The 20,009-nt window shown below is 46.4% G+C and overlaps 1 protein-coding gene across 1 annotated transcript in view; it reads left to right on the forward strand.

The window, feature by feature from the left end:
- The window catches only part of Cbp80 (Nuclear cap-binding protein subunit 1), an 82,717-nt gene that overhangs the window by 52,956 nt on the left and 9,752 nt on the right, over positions 1-20,009 (forward strand). The window contains exons 18-22 of the mRNA XM_065443531.1: positions 2,727-2,826; positions 4,692-4,785; positions 12,338-12,441; positions 15,260-15,362; positions 19,849-19,959. Of these exons, the coding sequence (XP_065299603.1) occupies positions 2,727-2,826; positions 4,692-4,785; positions 12,338-12,441; positions 15,260-15,362; positions 19,849-19,959 (512 nt within the window). The remainder of the gene's footprint in view (positions 1-2,726; positions 2,827-4,691; positions 4,786-12,337; positions 12,442-15,259; positions 15,363-19,848; positions 19,960-20,009) is intronic.

Raw genomic sequence — 20,009 nt, forward strand, 5'->3', positions numbered from 1 at the left:
TAGAAAAGAAAATTCGTGCTTGAATGCTGTTTGTAACATGTGAGCGGAAATCAACTCGGAAGTTGTACAAGCTGAGAGCCACCTCCAAATTAGCGGTGTCTGCCTGGTCAACTCTTGTTGCTGATGGATGAAAACATTGGCTGTTTAACGGCATATTGTGACAAACATGTGGGGCGTATTCATTTGTTGTTTGTGGTTCAGGCATGCGGTTCAGGTGTTGCTGTTGCACTGCATCGGTTCCATAACAAAAACATGTGAAATGCATTTCTATGGAAGCAAGGGGCACCACTGCATGCCGGAGGAGGTGGCCATTTAGGCTTAGTGCTGTGATCTGTACATCGAGAACCATTCCGCAGTGCGAGTGATGTGACATTTGTTTGCAAGAAATAAAAGTAACTTTTGTATATCCGACACGTCGTTTGCTTGAACACTCAGTTTATAGCGCACTGTGACTAGAGTAGTAGCCGTATGGTTGACGTGCGTTGACGGTGCTTGTAGTGAGAGTCAAAAAAATTAATTTTCTGTGTGTTATTATCGTGAGTTCTTCGTCAAGAGTGATAGCCTTTCAGATTAAAGACTCAGAATAAAGGCCAAATTGTAAATAACGGATGCCATATGCAGATGTTGTGGCAGTGCTATACTTTGGTTAAGTGGATCCAGAGAGGATGAAGCCCTGCCTCAGTGAGTCTGTGCATAAGCCCCTTCAGTGGAAAGAGGGAGAGGGGAGGGGCTCTATAGCTCTCTAGCTCTCTAGGAAAGCTGGGCAGGTTCCCCAAGGCCAGAAAGTTTGAAAAACCCTGTCTTAAGAAGTAGTGGGACACACTGAGTTAAAGGGACACTAAAGGTTACTATTAAGTCAACGTGGACTGTTGAAATACCATCACAGAAACCTCGAAACGCTTGTTTCGTGGCAAGGAGAGACTTATTTTAAGAGAAAATGCGTTCTGAAGCGTCCGCGTACCTCTAGCGCAGTTCAAATCGCCCGCCCTCCGATCGAGGAGAACTGACATCATGGTCTCATAGTGACGTTGCGCCATCGGTGAGTAGAACGGCGTCCGCAGACGGCGCTACAGCTTTTCTGCGCAAAACGCAAACGCGCGGCCAGAAACAGAGCCAAGACAGAGCCGACAGCAGAGCGAAAGCGGGAGTACGGTGGTAGCGGAAGGAGAAACACATTACGTCCCACGGCACACGGAAAGTCCGTTTTCGTTAAACTATAGGCTGCGGCGAGCTCGCAGCGTGGTCGGCGTGGTCTGTGAGAAGTTACGAGCCTTTCCGCACTCGCAACAGGGCATAAAAAAGTGCGAATCGACGCAAAACTCGGCCTAGAAACGTGCTTCGCCACAGCCGACCCAGATGTCGTTTCCCGCACCGCCACCAGGCGCCGCTACTATACCTCAAGCTCCAGCGCAAGACGCCCATAAGCTGGTACTTCATTCTATGACGCAAACTTCGACGCTCGTCGCAATGGACCCTGACACCGACAGATTGGCTCGCGATGGTGGGCTCAACTTCAGCGATTTGAGCACCGACGAGCGCGACCTGCTGCTGAGGGCTCGCACTGCCGGCGTCGTTGCGTACTACGACGGCGGCCTCGACACTGGCTCTCCGGAGCGGGAAACCAACGAGGGCTTCCCATGACATCACATGGACGTGGCATTCTCGCTGCTTGTTCCAAATGAAAGTTTCGCGAGCGAGCAGAACCCTCACAGCACGACGCGATAACGAAAGTACTGAAACTCCAAAGCGTGCACGGCGCAGAGTCGTGCGCGCAGAGTCGAGCGAAAACGAAACCTTTCGACCACCCATACTACTGAAGGGTAACGTCAAAATCTTATTTTTTGTTAGAATCGAGTAGACGTAGACAAGTAGCATTTTCTTCCGTCTTATAATCGAATGAAATGATATTTTTAATACGAGTAGTTGAGTATTAGTAACATAAATTACGGGGAGACCTTTCGTCATCGGTTTAGTACCGGAATGTCGCTGGGGGGTCTCAAATCGTGTCATGCATTTACCTCAATTTCTCGGTTACTAAAGCTCTGTTCGCGATTATATTGACGCCTTAGACGTTCTAGAACATTGCTCTACCACTTTAACTTGACTTTCTGGTAACCTTTAGTGTCCCTTTAAGTGACATTGATATGTTATTTTTTCGTAACTCTGTCTGCATTTGTTGTATGTCAATAGATGACCTATTGGCGGAGAAAATGAAAACCAAACTTCCCTTTTACAATTTATATTCTAAATTTCAGCACAAATGACGGTAATGTGATGGTAATTTGTTTAACAGCAGTGTGACGTGTGAGGGTCCATATTGTTGAAAACATTTATGCAACCTGCCACTTTCAATATGGTGTAGCTGCAGTGTAATTTTTGCCTATGTTGCTGTTATACAATTAACTAGCCTCATCCATATGTTGCCATAAACCCGAACGTTGCAAGGAATGGCTGCAATAATTTAGTGTGGCGCCATCAGCTGCCTTTCACTCATAATTTGTTTTCTAGTGCAGCAATGTTTTGCTATCAATAAGGGCCACATATTTAATATTCAGGAAGTGTAATCATTTGATCTAACTTAATATTTTACTTGAGTGGGCTTAATCTTTAAGGATTTGCGTTGACATGTTTTGCTCTCAAAGTCTGAAACTCATTACTGTACAATCTGTAGACTGAAATCAGCTCAAGACTGAAATTAGCTCATGCCTTGTATCTGACATTTTCAGTGGAGCCTGCACACAATCCCCTAAAAATCCAAGTCTTTGTGGAGACCTTGCTGCAGATTGCAAGCAAATCCTTCTCACACTCCTTTGCAGGCATTGCCAAGTGAGTAGCATCAGATTCTCTTTTTCTTTTTTCATGTTTGTTGCAGACTGTCTATTGAAAAAAAATTAGCCTGTGACATTTTATTTATTTATTATTTATTTATGGAATACCTCCGTAACCTCAAAGGCATTATCGCAGGGTGGACAGCTTGAGAAAGATGTGTTAAATTGTTCACAGAAATAAGCAATAAATACATAAAGCAAAGTAACATCATTTTGTCAGTGTTTCAGATAAAATTGTCGATTTATGACCCATGACTTGACTCCCTTTAAACTGTTATGTGCTACCACATTTTTTTTTCTTCTTCTGCATTGTGCATTTATTTTTGCATTCTCTCATGAATTAAATTTCCTCCCTGTTCACTGCACTTGCACCATGCTGTTAGTAGCCACTAATACCACTGAAGCATGTCTATGTAGCAGTCAATCCCGGATATATCAAACTCAGATACTAGGGTAAATCAGAAAGTCTTTGCCCCTATTTTTTTAGCCAAATTACGACCGTAAATGTGAAGTCAACATATCCATTCCTAGTGGTGGACCTGTCTTGGACCAGCCCGGTCTTATTTGCCGGTAGTTCCGCGGCACAGCGCTGCTGGCAGTTGTTGAAGATGGAGGCTATGCTTCACACATCCATGGCATGTGAGCAAAGAAATGTGATTCGAACGCCCATCGAAATCCACAGGGAAATGCAGCCCATGAATGGGGAAAGGTGTCTCACTTTGAGAAGTGTGAGGTTGTTGTCATGCGAATTCACAAGAGGCAGTGAAGACTTGCATGACAACCAGACATGCATGACAGTCAGCTGGACGAATTATACCACAGGGGCATCTCAAATTTAGTGCTACGATTGGACAAATGTCTGAACCGGTGTGGTGACTATGTGGAAAAATAGTGTAAGGTATGTAGAATAGTACGTATATTTGTAGTTACTATGTATGTACCTTATTTTGACTAATAAAAAATAGGGGCAAAGACTTTCTGATTCACTCGCGTATATCGAATTGTTGTCTATATCAAACCCCTGTAAAAGCTCCTTGAAAATCCCATGCAAAAGTATAGCTATTTATTAAGTGTACTGCACATAGAATTCCTGTTTACCGCCACATTCGATATATGAAATGCTGCGCCGTGCTGCATCTCTGCAAGTGCGCTTCTCCTAATGGAGATTCAGTCACTTCTCACATCATCTAAAATATTTAATGCTAGCAAATTTTAAACAGTACTGTTTCGGCAGATGCTGTCAAACAAGAGATTGAATCTGGTGGACAGTACATGCCATGGAGGAAAAATGAGCAGGGTGCTCTCACTTTTGCTTGCTGCGCATATGGATGGCTTGTGCAAACTGTAGCCGTTTGTTATCATCAAGAGCAGATCGCCACTGTGCTTAAAGAATGCAAAAGGCCTCCTGGTTCTACACGTGTTCCGCAAGAAAGCATGGATGAGATCCAATCTTTAGTCTGAGTGGCTCCGGGCATGGGATGCCGAACTGGAGACGCTGCATCTCCAGGTTTGTACTCTTGTAGACAAAAGCTTTCCGTGAACAGCATTTGAGGACTCCACAAGCTGCCAAGATGAATATGACCACAACCTGTACTTGGATGAATCTTTGCATTGAAGTTTGAGTTTAACAAAACCACTGCAGGCCACATCCGTGCTGCGTGGTAGTAAAGTGTCTGGTTACACAGCAGATAGCATTAATAATTTGCCTCAAACTGGGGGGCTCCTCAGTGATACCTTATCTTTGTATCAGGGCAGAACACTATTAGAGCAAATGTGGAAGTGTTGCAAATGCGTTAGTGGGATCAGTTAAATGATGCGTGCAATTGTAGCACTTTCAGTCATTATCTTTTTTCTGTCTTGCAGGTTTCATTATGTTTTCAAGACCTTGGCATCTACAGAGGAAGCTCAAATATGTGTTTTACGTAGTACTTATGATCTCTGGCACAACCACCAGCAGGTTTGTACTTATATTACTTCTTTGTATAGGAAAACTTGTAAGCCTTGCAAGTGTAAGCCTTGCAAGCCGCCACGGCGAGCCGAAAAAAATCGGCCTAGGACCGATCCCTGTCACGGTGCGTGTTGGGCCGCTAATGCAGCTTGGGCATTATGGTGCGATGCAGAAATGGCGACCTTGCATTTGAGAGAGAGTGACATTTCCGCTGCATTCTTTTTTCTTTATGCACATCATTGAGGGGTCTCCTAAGCTTTTCCTCTGTGGCAGGGTCAGAGCAATGCTGGTCGAAGGTGCCATAGCGCGATTTGGCACGCTGCTGAACATGGTATGTTCGAATTAAACATCGAACATGCTTGCGCGTTTGAATTACTGGCCTTTTTCGGCCATTGGAATACACTTAGCTTTGACGGGATCACAGCATCAGTTTAAAAAAAAAGAAAAAAAAAGAAAGTTCAAATTAAGCATGTTCTAATTAATCAGATTTGACTGTTTCATCTTAGTGCTGCAATCGTCAAAGCAATAAAGTGTAGTCTTCCAACCCTGACAGTTATACCACATACACGTTGGCTTGGCTACTGTTATTCATCACATTTTCGGCAAAAATATTGTCGCCATGGGATAGGATATTGGCTTCTCCTCAGCTGATTTTTACACCTGTGACCACAGGTACACTGCAATACTTCGCACACTGCCAGCTGCTGTATTCTGTTTTAAAAAAAATGACATCAATCACATAACTGCATCACATTGACAAAGGTGTGCTGTACGTGATGCAAAGACAGGTGAGGCAAACCAGCTGGCGTTAATTTTTTTTTCCTAAGGATTTTGCGCCCAGCATATCTAACTGTTATATCCAGTAATGTGGCATGAGACCATTGCGGGAAGGGGTTTACTTTACCACAGAACCCGCACAAAAGTCAACAGTGAACACCTGCTCATTGTTACTGTGGAGGTCTCCTACCTCACAAGAGTACCGGCCACTACAAGTTCAAGCTTAGCGAGCCACAGGGCTGCATCAGCCAATGCCTCGCAAAATCTAGCGTGCCGCTGTGTACGCACTCAGGCCGTAAGAGGGAGGCACTGAGTACTGCACACGTAAGAAAACACAGTATTGCCCTAAGTTAGCGGAAACCGTTTGTCTCCGGTGACACCCAACACTGCACAAATGCCCGGTCCATGGCATTCGCTGTGAAATTTCAGCACTGTTCGCGGAATGTAGCGATGTAATACTTATCAGACACGATTGTTAGCAAGCATTGTATGCATGGCGCTTATCAGCTCAAAATGGCCAGGCCTAGTGAGGGGCCTTATCAAGTAGCTTTTGTGGGCTGATTATGTTGTGAAAGGCAATGAGAATTTTTTTTCTCTCCCTTTTCTCTATTTCATTTGCTTGAAGCTGACTGATCATTTGGACGTTTGGTCATTGATCTGTTCCATGTCAGAAATTGTAAAAGTCTTTTTTAAGCAGTAAATAAATGGGAATGAACCCTTTGACGGTCAATGACATAAATATACGGCGCTGCGAACAAGCCTGAAAATGGTCGATGCCGTATATTTACGGCGCCGTCTATACGTTTCAAAAGCGCGCCAATTTCCTAACTTTTTCCTTTCTGTCATGTGCTGCCACTATGTGGGTATACAGGGAATTTTTTTCGCGCGCCTCCCTCTCTGTTTTCGTTGCATGGTTTGTTTTAGCGCTAGTTTGCTCCAGCGTGTCTATATACTACCGCTCGCGCATTGGCGTGCGCACGGGCGGCCGTTTGGATTTTGTTTCGCGGCCGGTTTCAGCTTTTTGCACTTGCGAAACTGATGGCTATCTCGTTTCTAATCACTCAAAGGGCAACCGCTTGTTTCTCGCTCGTTTAGTGCTCACAGGGGTGCACGTAGAAAGGATGCCATCATGCATGCATTTCCGTTTCTTTTCCTTTTTTTAAGACTGGCAATAACTAATTGCCCTAGCTGGTTGGCGATAAGATGAAGATTAGTGGAAGTTTGTAACACGTTTTGCTTTTTTGATGCTGTTTGATCCGCACCGATGGCACTGGCTGTTGGCATCTCAGCGCGGCCACCAGCTGTTGGAACCTCAGTGCTGACGCCCGTTATTGCAACTGGGCCGCAAGCCCCAAGGGTAGCGTTGGCCTGGCGGCCTGGGGCACACTGGAAGCATCCGAAGGTCCCAGCAAAGCATGAGGCGACTGCTAACAGAACAACTTGTTTATTCTAGCATCGCAAAGAGCGGGCGGTCAGGTCGACCGAAGTAGAGAGACGGGAGAGCACGTTACTCAACAGAAGAAATCGGAGCCCCTCTCCTGGCGTCCGGGGGCAGCTGCTCTTATACTCTCGGAATTGAGAGCAAGAGGGAAGGTCATGAGACGACACCACGTGACAGCGGCGACGGACGGACTGATAGACACGTTGGGACAAGGAGGTGACGCATCAGCCGGGCCGGCGCCGGACAGACCTCCTCGCTTCACACTGGGGGAGCTCCTCTCCCCGGCTGCCGCGCTTTGACAAGCGTGGGCACACGCACACACACGCACACACAAAGACACGTGGCACTGAACATGCCGGGGCGCGCTAGCGGCCGCTCCGAACGGGCCAAAATGTCCGCCGCTTGGAACGAAGCTCCGGCGTACGTTGCATCCGCGCTGGCTTTACCACGCGTCGTAGGCGAAACGTAACAGACCGCCCCGCCGGGGGAGGGAGATCCCGATGGTCAGGGGACTGCATCCGCTGTCCGGAGGGATGTCGCTCAATGATGCTCATTACCGAAGTCGGTCGTCCCTCGGCGTTTCTTGAGCCAGCGCACCGAGAAGGCCTCGTTCTCACGTTCAGGTTCACAGAGGACACTGCAAAGTGACTTCGGGAGAGTTCTCATTTTTCTCTCGTTCTCAGCAAGCGTTAGAACTACGCCGAAACTCAGCCGCTCAGTCAGCAAGCACGGCACAACCCTCACTAAGCCATGCCAGGCTCTTTCCCCTTTAATACTACTGCCTAGTTCCTTACAGTAGTCTAGCAGCACTCAGAACGCGTCCACAAATCGGAAAATTGCACTAGAAAGCACATTATCACTTTGAAACACTACACAAAAGCAATATGTTAAAAATCCTGCCTCAGGAAGAAAAACATCAATAACAAACAATTTTGAGGCTGATTCCCACGTTAGGGGCTTCGACTTAAGCCATCGGCGTTACCGTTGAGACTCCCCTTTTTGTAACGCACCTCAAAGGAATATTGTTGCAAAGCGAGGCTCCAGCGCAGGAGGCGGCCATTTGTGAAAGAGATAGTCTGCAGCCATTGGAGAGGGCAGTGATCCGTCCCGAAGCATGCGAAGCGGATATCGCAGCGAGCGAACGTACACTACCTCAGCTGGCGAAAACCCCGTAGCCGCATGCGGCGCGGTCCTCAATGCTAACATCACCTCAGGCAGAAACAGCTCCCAGTCAGTTTGTTGTTCAAACCACAAGGCTCTCAACACGCGCTTCATGACGGAGAGGAGCTTCTCAAGGGAATTCGACTGTAGGTGGTACACTGAGCTGTGTAACAGCTTTACCCCACACCTTTCGAGAAAAGTTGTCGTCAAAGCGCTAGTGAACACTGTGCCCTGATCTGATTGGATTTCCGCAGGGAAACCAACTCGCGCAAATATGGACAGTAGTGCATTGACTATCTCAACTGAGCTGAGTTCTTTAAGCGGCACTGTTTCAGGGAACTTTGTCGCTGGGCAGATCACAGTCAAAATGTGTCTGTACCCCGTGGCTGTTACCGGCAGAGGTCCCACTGTGTCAATAACGAGCCGTCTAAAAGGCTCCGTAATGATAGGTACCAACTTCAACGGCGCCCTCGATTTGTCCCCTGGTTTGCCCACCCGCTGACAGGTGTCGCATGTCTTCACAAAGTGGTCTGCGTCCCGAAAACACCCTGGCCAATAGTACTCTTGCAAGAGACGGTCCTTAGTTTTCTTAACTCCTAGGTGTCCGGACCACGAACCCCCATGCGACAAGCGCAACAGATCCTGACGATAGCACTGAGGCACGATCAGCTGATTGAACTCCACTCCCCTGCGGTCTACATACTTCCGGTACAGGACCCCACCTCTTTCCACAAAGCGAGCATTTTTCTTGGCGATACCTTCCTTGACAATGCAGCGTATGTTTTCTAGGCTGCCATCCTTCTTTTGCTCGGCTATCAAAGCCGACCGGCTGACTTTTAGCAACCTATTAAGTCCGTCTGACGTAGGCGCGATGAGCAAATCTGCAGATAGCTCTTCTAACTTTCCCGCATCGGGAATTTCCTCTCCAGTATCTGGTGCCTTTAACGCTACAGGCTCAATTTTATTCAGTTCGGGCGTGCTCTGAATATCACCTTGCTGCGCCTCTGACCCTTTCTCATCGTTCGACAACGTCGGCCCCGCAACTACCGCCTTTGCAGCGAGCTCCCGAACCTTCGATCTGGTTAAGGCCTGAACGCTAGCCTCACCAAACAAAAGCCCCTTCTCGCGCAGGAGGTGATCGGACCTGTTCGAAAATAGGTACGGGTACTGGGGGGGCAGCATAGATGACACTGCCGCCTCCGTCTCAAGTGCTCCGAAAGGTCCTTCAATAAGCACTTTTGCTATGGGCAGACACACGCTATGAGCTTCCACGGCTTGCTTGATCCATGCGCACTCGCCCGTGAACATATCGGGTTCTACGTAAGAAGGGTGAACTACATCCATCGTAGCTGCGGAATCGCGAAGCACTCGGCACTCCTTCCCGTTCACGAGGAGGTCTCGCATGTAAGGCTCGAGAAGCTTCATGTTCTCGTCAGTGCTGCATAATGACAAAAACACTACTTTTGCTTTTGTTTCCGGACACTGCGCCGAAAAGTGACCCGGCTTCTGGCACGTATAACACACGCGCGCTTGCCTCGTCTCGAACCGCTTTCTGCGTTCGGCTTCGGTTGCCGCCGTCTCCTTACGTTCGGTCGGACTGCTTTCACTCGCATCCGCACTACGTGTGTCCCCCTTTGCTCTCATGGGCGTGAACTTCGGCCTCTCAAACTTGGAGCCAAATTCACCCTTTTGACCGTCCTTAGCTCCGCGAGCCCGACGCGTCACAAACTCTTCGGCTAGCTCAGCGGCTCTAGCCACCGTACTAACGTCTGGCCTATCCAAGACCCAGTACCGCACGTTCTCAGGTAACCGACTATAAAACTGTTCCAGCCCGAAACACTGCAGAACTTTCTCGTGGTCACCAAACGCTTTCTCTTCTTTGAGCCACTCCTGCATGTTTGACATAAGCCTGTAGGCAAACTCTGTATACGACTCACTTTTGCCTTTCTCAATTTCTCGAAACTTCCGACGGAACGCCTCCGCGGACAGCCTGTACTTTTTTAGCAGACTCGATTTCACTTTGTCGAAATCCTCTGCCTCCTCTCTCTCCAAGCGAGCGACTACGTCGGCCGCCTTGCCGGGTAACAAAGTGAGCAAGCGCTGTGGCCACGTTTCCCGAGAGAACCCCTGCTTCTCGCACGTTCGCTCAAAGTTAACCAGGAACAAACCAATGTCCTCTCCAAGCTTAAACGGCCGCATCAGGTCAGTCATTTTAAACAATACTCGTTCTCCTGCACCGTGTGCCTGACTTCCATTACGAGCGCGTTCCATCTCCACCTTGAGACGCTTCATTTCCAAAGCGTGTTGACGGTCACGCTCTTCTTTTTCTTTCTCGTTTCGTTCTTTTCGTTCAAGCTCATCTCTCTCTCTCTGTTCTTTACGTTCAAGCTCATCTTTTTGCTCTTTAAGTTCGCGCTCCTGTCTTTTTGCAGTCTCCCTCTCCTCAATGGTCTCAAGGCATTCCGACAGCTCGTCATCCTCAGCTCCTAACTCAAGAATAACCCTTAGCAGTTCTGGTTTTCTGAGTTTGTCTGAGACATCCAGACCCAACTCTCTTGCAAGCTCCAACAATTTCGGTTTGCGCAACGACTTCAAATCCATGGCTGCTCTGAATGCTGCTTTCTCTACTGCCTACTATTGTCTTGCCGCAACTAACCCGGCAGCAACGACAACCACAATTACCAGCTCTGTTTCTGACACTAACAAAAGCCTGGCAAAACTCAGAAGAAGAAAGTCCCGCACTCACCAAACCTCGCAGCCAAGATTTCAGCGCAGTCGTTCCGCTGCAGGCAACCAGTCATCACACAGGGCTCGTTGCACTGCTCCCGGATGGTCGTTGTGCTGCTCAGCATACAGTCAACCGCATTTCTTCGCTGCTGGCCTCCGTTGTCGCGATCCCACCGCTGCCACCAGATGTTTGATCCGCACCGATGGCACCGGCTGTTGGCATCTCAGCGCGGCCACCAGCTGTTGGAACCTCAGTGCTGACGCCCGTTATTGCAACTGGGCCGCAAGCCCCAAGGGTAGCGTTGGCCTGGCGGCCTGGGGCACACTGGAAGCATCCGAAGGTCCCAGCAAAGCATGAGGCGACTGCTAACAGAACAACTTGTTTATTCTAGCATCGCAAAGAGCGGGCGGTCAGGTCGACCGAAGTAGAGAGACGGGAGAGCACGTTACTCAACAGAAGAAATCGGAGCCCCTCTCCTGGCGTCCGGGGGCAGCTGCTCTTATACTCTCGGAATTGAGAGCAAGAGGGAAGGTCATGAGACGACACCACGTGACAGCGGCGACGGACGGACTGATAGACACGTTGGGACAAGGAGGTGACGCATCAGCCGGGCCGGCGCCGGACAGACCTCCTCGCTTCACACTGGGGGAGCTCCTCTCCCCGGCTGCCGCGCTTTGACAAGCGTGGGCACACACACACACACGCACACACAAAGACACGTGGCACTGAACATGCCGGGGCGCGCTCGCGGCCGCTCCGAACGGGCCAAAATGTCCGCCACTTCGAACGAAGCTCCGGCGTACGTTGCATCCGCGCTGGCTTTACCGCGCGTCGTAGGCGAAACGTAACAATGCGCACACAACCGCACAGTTTTCTTGAGTGCGCACACCTACGTAGTTCGATTACGCTATGGACGTATATATTATTGTAGGAACAGGAACATTTGATGCTTGCGAAACATTCTCATCTGCGGATTTTCAAAGCCTTGAACTATGTGCATAAAAATGCATCAAATTTTTAATTCTGATAAGTTTGTTTTCTTTTTTATTGTCGTTATTCATGAATGAAGAGTGCATACATACCAACGCAAAATATTTTTTTCTCACTTTACGGTCACTCTAGAAAAATTACGGTAATTGTTTTTCAAAATAAGTCCCTAAGAAGAATCCGAATCTGTAATAAAAAAAATCAACCCTGGGCGGTCGCATATGGCGAAAAAAATCGACCCTCAAAGGGTTTATGCGAGTTCTACTGCTGCAGCATACAAATTTAAGTAATTTTTGTTGATGTGAATATTTTATGCAATGTTGCGAGGTGCTCAGTAAAGGCACAATACTTTGCTGTGCCCATTTTATATCTTACTAAGCACATTCTTAATGTGATTCTTGACCTTATATTGAAATGAAATGTTGCAGATTTTTTAATTGTTGCTGTGTTTTTCTTTGCGTTACCAGATGATGATTGGCCTTGTAGACAAGTACTTGAAGACGCAGATTGTGGAATGTTCTGCCGTGGCTAACTGGGTTTTCTCCAAAGATCTAGCACCTGAATTCATGAGGTAAGTCATGCGTTCAGTTAGAGAGCAGTTCTGTGTGACCTCAAAAACACCAATAATTTGTCTTATAGATTAATTTTAAAAAATGATAAGGTCTTTCAGTGCTTCTAGCTAGTCCTGAAACTTCCACAGAAGCTTCATGTACAGACAGAAGTTGCCACCAGAAGCACCACATAGCCATAAGGGCAATTATTAACCACATATAAAACCAGTTTAGCAAACACTTGAGAAAAATGGCCTCATTGCTAAGTACAGTGGAATCTCAATAAATAGGTATTGCCTAAACCTAACTGCCTCCTAAATGGAAAACCATCCTCACAGTTGGTTGGTTTTGTAGTCATGCAATTGTATTCAGCTTTGTCTCTCAGTAAATGGAACTCCCGATAAATGGAACCAATTTCCCTGGCCCCTTGAGGTTCCGTTTCAAGAGAACACTGTGCAGTCAATGACCAACTTTTTGTACGCCTGATGTTTTGGGCATGCCCAACAATTCAGGCTCCTTCGTTGCACCACAGTCAAGTATATCTTACGCGGTCGAACATATCCAATGTATTGCGGTGAAGCATACCAAGAATGGAAATGGGTGACTGTCAGAGGACACAGTATGTATTCTTTAATTATACATAGTTTTAATTGATGTTATCATGGCCTGCATCATGGGTAGTGTACTAATAGGTTAAGAAACTGCGTAAATAAGAAAAGTAACAGCACAATAACAGAACAGGTGCATCTTACATTGAGCTTCAATTTGATAACAGTGATAACCCAGTGAAAAGCAGTCTCCGTCAAAAAGCCATACAGTCAAACCCACTTATAACAATATATCGGTTATAACAATCAGAAGCTGCTGCGCCGTTAACTTTTGTATGTTTTCCCATGGTGAAATAACACCACTTATTACAATGTGGTGATGCCACATTATCAGTTATAACAATGAAGTCTGGCTGCTGGGTGCCCGAGCCAAAAGGTAGTGAATCCAATATCCTTGAAAAAGAGAAAATGAGAAATTCGAGCCGCTGCATGATGGCCCGCTGCTCCAACAGCCGCTGCATGCTCATTTTCCAGCTTTTTCTGTGCGCCTCTCTCCCGTCGCGCTTCCACCCCTCCAAACACGAATGGGCTATGCCAATAGCTCAACGCCGCGAGACCCTCAGAAACACGAATGAACCATGCCAACTGCACTGCTTGCATGTGCTCGCTGGCTCCCCATTCAGCGCAGTTCTGCAAGCACCTTAAACGCTCATGTTCGTCTTTGTTGGTTGCGTTGAAATCCTTCCTTGTCAAATGGTTTCTCAGCCTCGTTTGACTCACCATGGAAACGGAAGATGGCTGATCCACCCGCTGATCATCGGCAATGCACGAAGTTGCTGGTGAAAAGAAAGCACACGGCTATAGATTTGGAAACTAATACCCCTCTCTCACGGGCACCTGCAAACTTTGTCTTCCTTCGTCTTTACGTGAAGGAAGTTACGCTCCGTCTCACAGTCTCCCTTGTGCCATGGAAGTTAAATGGAGATTTTGGCAAAGGGAGTTTGGCAATGACCATTACGGCTGGATGGAGTACTCTCATTCCCAGATAGCTACAAATTGTTAACTAAAATTGTCATAACTGGCTCACTTAAAAATTTTATCATTAGTCTTTTTTCGCCTCAATTTACACGCCACGTAATGGCAGTTTTTAATTTGTTTTTAAGGACATAGCTCCTGTACCCACTACACCAATGCTTTGCCATGCTGCATGGGGAAATGTCGTTCCGCCATTTCGTTTGTTTATCTGCTCCATCACTCATCTTGAAGTAAGTGAGCTCACCACGAACACATTGTGTGCAAGAACTAATTACCTCTGGTTGGTGATCAGATGGAGATTAGTGGAAGTTAGTAACACGTTTTGCTTTTTTGATGCGCACACAACCACTCAGTTTTCTTGAGTGTGCTTACCTATGCAGTTCGATTACGCTATAGACGTAAATATTAGTGTAAGAGCAGGAACTTTTGAGACTTGCAAAATATTTTCATGTGCACATTTTCTAAGCCTTGAACTTTGTGTATAACAATGCGTCTAATTTTTAATTTTTATATGTTTATTTCCTTTTTTATTGTTATTCATGAATAAACAGTATATATATATACCAACGCAAAATATATTTTTCTCACTTTACGGTCACCCTAGAAAAATTACAGTAAATTTTTTTGAAATAGGTTCCTCAGAAAAATGGAATCTGCAATAAAAAAATCGACCCTGGGCGGTCTCATATGACAAAAAAAAAAAATCAACCCTGAACGGGTTAAGTGAAGTGATGCCATGAGAGGTATAACTTTAGATGCAACATGACTCCGTCATGTCAGACTGGAAGAATTGAGGTTGAACCATGTCCATAAATGAGAGGCATAATTTTATATTAGGTGCATAACTAGAGTGGTGTTTTAAACAATGACAAAACTTGTGTTCACTTTTGCACGTGTTCTCGTGCCAAAGAACTTTGAACCTATACCAAACAAAAGAAAAGGCATGTGAAAGCATTGCTTTAGCCAACACTTGTCTGCTTTCTGAAATCAGACCAGCATCAGAAACAAGAGTGCCACCGCATTTTTTTTAGCATTCAATCTCAGTGCAAGTACTTTGGCCTGGTTTAGAGTACCCTATATATCTGGTGGCATATAAGGCTGCTTTCTAAGGTTGCGTGGAAGTGCAGCTTTTTTCTTAGTCATGGATACTGCAAATGTTCTTGCACTGGAGGCTGCGAACACAGTGTGGTAGTACATGTCTGAAATTTATTGTTTCTTTGCCTTGCCCTCACTTTGTTTCTTTCTTATCCTCTAGGCCCTATGTTTGGGAGATCTTGCACCTCACTATACGAAAGATGATCAAGCACGTTCGAAAGTTGGAGTCGGAACTAGAAGACGCCAAAAGCAAGCTCAGCAAGGTTGTACTTTCAACATTGAGTGTTTGCATTTATGCTGTCAGGCAGAAAGTCTTGTAGCACCTTGTGGTCTCATTCAGACAGTGGTATCTTTCTAGGTCCTGTACATCATCACCTGTGCATCATCATCTTCTTGGAATCCTGTAATTTCCTCACATAAACTGCCAACATTATATATTACTTAGGATATGCAGCATATTCTCATAAATGATTTAAGCATAGGGGTGGCATGTTAACATGGGCATATATAATAAGTTTACACAGGGGTAGGGAGGGAGTTAGCTGCGTAAGTGCGGGCAGCAGTGTTAGTGGTAACATCTTCCAATGTTGATCATCAATCGCAATGCACTAGAAATTATCTTTCTTGTGATGTGCAACTCTTTGTTTCAAAACAGAAAAGGTGAGAACATAGTGTCGCATAGTAGTGATGGGGAATAGTACAGCAGCAAATCTGTGAATGATGAAACTGAATTTCATAGGGTGAACTTGTGCCCACAAAAGCAAGTTACACTCAAAGCACAGCGATACCGACGAACACATTCGGCGATTATCGAAATCTGATCTGCCAGTTAAGTGAATTGGCTTTTATACATGAGCCATCAAAGGTTCCAGAGTAATCGCTGGTGCCCACGTGTCGTCCGTAAAATTCTGCACAATTCGCATTGCACATGCAATCAGATTACACAAGCTTTGGTGATAACAGACAGGAGAAAGATAACATTTGTTAGACAGTGAAAAGCAGTCGCCTGAAAGAGATTAACAAGTACACGCATCAATGCCTCCCTCTCAAAAAGCGTTGTCCGGAATCTACAAACATAACAGGAAAGCGTAAAAACAAAAGGACACTTATTAAACAGTAAAAAAAAAATGAAGTCCAAAGTAATACAGTCCCCCCCCAAAAAAGAAAGTCCAAAGTACAGTAAAACGTCGTTAAATTGTACCCGCTTACACAGTAGTTTCGTTTTGAAAGCAGTAAAGTCAAATCCCCGACTCAGTGGCCATTGAACATAATGTGTTTTGTATCCGTATAAACCGTACCAGCTTATTGCGTACGTATCGGTTAACACGTAGTGTTTCCACTTTTCGTCACGCAAACACGGCGGTACATCATCTCCTTTGGGCGGCCCGGACGCCCGGTAGAACAACAAGCCTCGGAGATCGAAACAACGGCCTCCAAGCACCCTGCGTGAAGCCACATCAACATCATTTCAGTGCCGTGCCAGATAGCATTGTGGCGTCATGCAAGCAAGGACTCGTGTTATTGCCAATGCTTGGACAAAAAAAAAAGACACCGGGGGTTCAGCATTGAAGAAAAATTAGACATTGTTTGTGCTGTCAAACGTAACACGAAGAAGTCGGCGCTGGCACACGACATGGGTCTACTGTTGACTACGGTGTGGGGCATGTGGAATGCGAAGAAGTTGCTCAGTGACGCTGCTGCGACCGCAAAGAGATGTCACCTACGAGGTTTGACTTTTCGCCACTCTTGCCTTTGTTGTTGCCGAAGTGTCGACTAGCAAGAGTGATGAGGACGACACGGAAAGCGACAGCACAGGCGAGTCAGGCCCGACTGTAGCAGAAGCTGCGTGTTACGCCAGCCTCATGAATGCACTCGTCGCAACAAGAACAGCACCCCGTAATGAAAAGGTGCCCCGCAACTGCTGCAGCGCTACTGCATACATGCACGTAGAATATGTAATGCCAACGAAGAATCTGCCACGCGAATGTTTGCCGAGAAGAGGGGCAGTCTAAAAAGCCAGCTCGCAGCTTCAGTACGTTTAAGGCCGCTGTCGTCACTAATAGGCCGCCGCGGCATTGAAAGAAAATAGCACTTTTGTCGCGCAAAGTGAATAAACACTGCACGTTTTTTCCCTTTTCATCGCACTCTCTCTGAGTTCAGTTTTTGACAGGTAAGTGGGCAATCTCATGCTATTTCGGTTAAGCAGTACTACCGTTTAGTACATACTTTTTCCGAGCTCCGGCCAACTACGGGTAAACGAGGTTTCACTGTACAGCTATGCAAAGTCCCAAAGTTCATTAGCACTGGTAGAACGGCTTAAGTTGCACAACGTAGACTATTTCAGGTCCTGAGTGGTGCCAATATGATAGTAAAATGCCGTATGGCACGACCTCATAGTCGAGTGCACCAGTGCGTTGGATGATCTTTTACGGTCCAAAATATCAGCATAAAAACTTCTTGCTAAGTCGTCGTCAGCGTATTAGGGTCCAAATCCAAACACGGCCACCAGGCAGGTACTCGACATAGCGTCGTCGAAGGTTGTACTGTCGGCTGTCGGCCCACTGCTGGTTCTTGATCCGCAGGCGGGCGAGCTGTCGGGCTTCTTCGGTGTGCTGGAGATGGGTGGTGATGTCAAGATTCTCTTCATTGGTGATGTGCACGAGCATGGCGTCGAGAGTTGTCATCGGGTTCCTGCCGTAAACAAGCTTGAACGGCGTGATTTGCATTGTTTCTGGCGCCGCCTGCTGAAGCGAAGGTTACATACGGCAGGACAACATCCCAGGTCTTCTGTTCGGCGTTAACGTACATTGTTAACATGCAGGCGAGGGTCTTATTCAGGCGTTTCGTAAGACCATTCGTCTGCGGGTGGTAGGCAGTTGTCCTGTTGTGGCCTATCTGGCTCTATTGCAGGAGGGCTTGGGTGAGTTCCGCTGTAAAGGCCGTTCCTCTGTCGGTGATGAGGACTTCTGGGGCATCATGTCACAGCAGGATGTTCTCAACAAAGAATTTTGCCACTTTGGCTGCGCTACCTTTCGGCAGAGCTTTTGTTTCAGCGAAGCTGGGGAGGTAGTCCGTTGCCACGGCAATCCACTTATTTCGGGATGCCGGCGCCGAAAAGGGTCCCAAGTCCATCTCAGTCTGCTGAAATGGTGCAAGCGCAAGTTGCCTGCTGCCGCACTGCAACTTGCACTTCACACAAGGCAAGAGAGCATTTATAGAATCAAAGCTTACAATAACGAAGTGCATCTCCATCACATCCGAGCCAGCCGCGGCTGCATCAGCGCAAGTAAGAAAATCCGATTTTCGCTTGTTAGCTGGTGTTGAAGCAAAGCCTTGCAGTTTTTCTTGAGCCTTCTTCACTTTCTGTAAATCCTCGGGCTGCATTAGTTTTGCCGGAATTGTGCATGAACACAGGCCACTGCCAGAACAGCTTTCATCTACTAAGCCTATTCCACTGTCATGAGGGGAGGCTTTGGCGGTGCTCGGCATGGGTAGCAAACTATTGCTGGCATCTTCCAAAGCTACTGCGCACTTTCGAAATTTTAACACCCTTCGTTTCTTCTTCTGTTCACTGAATTTATGGCTTGTAGCAAACTGAAATTGACATTGTTTCGTGCCGAGCTTCGCACGCCTGAGCAGACGGCAGCAAAAGTCTGCCAATGGCATGACGTCCTTATGGTCATGTGCCTCAGTCGACAAATGGAATTGCGCATCGGGACAGCTTTCTCGCTGGCTTTTTCTTCATACCCATTCAGTGCACAGAGTAGCAGTCGCACGAAAACTAAATGCGAAGCGTGGCTCATTGAAACGAGACCAAGATGGCTGTGATTGGAAACTTAGAACAGCAACTGCGCGTCAGAGAATGGCCCATTTTTGTGCTTTCATCAATAAAAATACAGCTTGCCGACGTCATATAAAATGCCATTAAGACCCAAATATTGGTTCAAGATGCGTGAAAATTTCGGAGATAATGCATCGGACACTGTAGAATCCAAAAATAATGTTTTCAAAAAAGTGATTTTTTGGTCTCTAGTACCCCCGTGTCCCCTCTTAAATTTAAGTCTTGTACCTATATGTAGTTTAGCAGAATGCGTTGTTGGTCAAGTTGGTTCATTGTATTTGGAAAGATTGGATGTGCTTTGTAGACGATCACAAGGAAGACGCGCCTGTCCTGTCTTCTTCCTTGTGATCGTCTACAAAGCGCTTCCAATCTTTCCAAATTGTACCTATATGTTGAAAAACTTAATGTATTTATATGTGGAATGCGTTGGAGATCTAAATTCTTTATCACCAAATGAGTGGAGTGACACTTTTTCGCAATAAGCAGTCACAGGGCATGTAGTGCTTGGCAACCAAAGCACAGCTATGTCACATACTCCATACACAAAAGTGTACAAATGATTACATGATTTGACATAACCTTACATCCATTAGTTGTAATATATGAAGTAGTTTTGTCAGTAGAAACTGTCGCAGATCAAAACCAACTGCACTTCAAAACGTGTACAACCTTGCATCCGCAAGTTGTAGTTGTAATATATGGAGTATTTATTCCGTAGAAAGTGTCTCAGATCAAAACCAATTACTCTGCGAATCATATGGAGCCAGACTTTCATGACCACACTGTTGTGTAGCTTCCGCAGCATTGCCTGCTATATATGAAACGAAGTATGTATTGTCTAACATGCAAAAAGTTGAGCTACACTGCTAATGTGCCTGAAGGAAAATATTTGTGTACATCACATGCAGGGTGACTCAGCCGATAAGGACCATCCCACGGACGATATGGTCGAGAGGATGGAAGAGAAGCTTGAAGCGACTCAAAGTGACCTCAAGAACCTCTTTCTCATCATATTTCAGGTATGGTGGGGCCGAGTTTCTTTTTCTCTGTTGGAGTTGTGTGCATCCTT

The sequence above is a fragment of the Dermacentor albipictus genome, chromosome 1 (assembly GCF_038994185.2).
Source record: "Dermacentor albipictus isolate Rhodes 1998 colony chromosome 1, USDA_Dalb.pri_finalv2, whole genome shotgun sequence".
Classification (NCBI taxonomy): Eukaryota; Metazoa; Arthropoda; class Arachnida; order Ixodida; family Ixodidae; genus Dermacentor; species Dermacentor albipictus.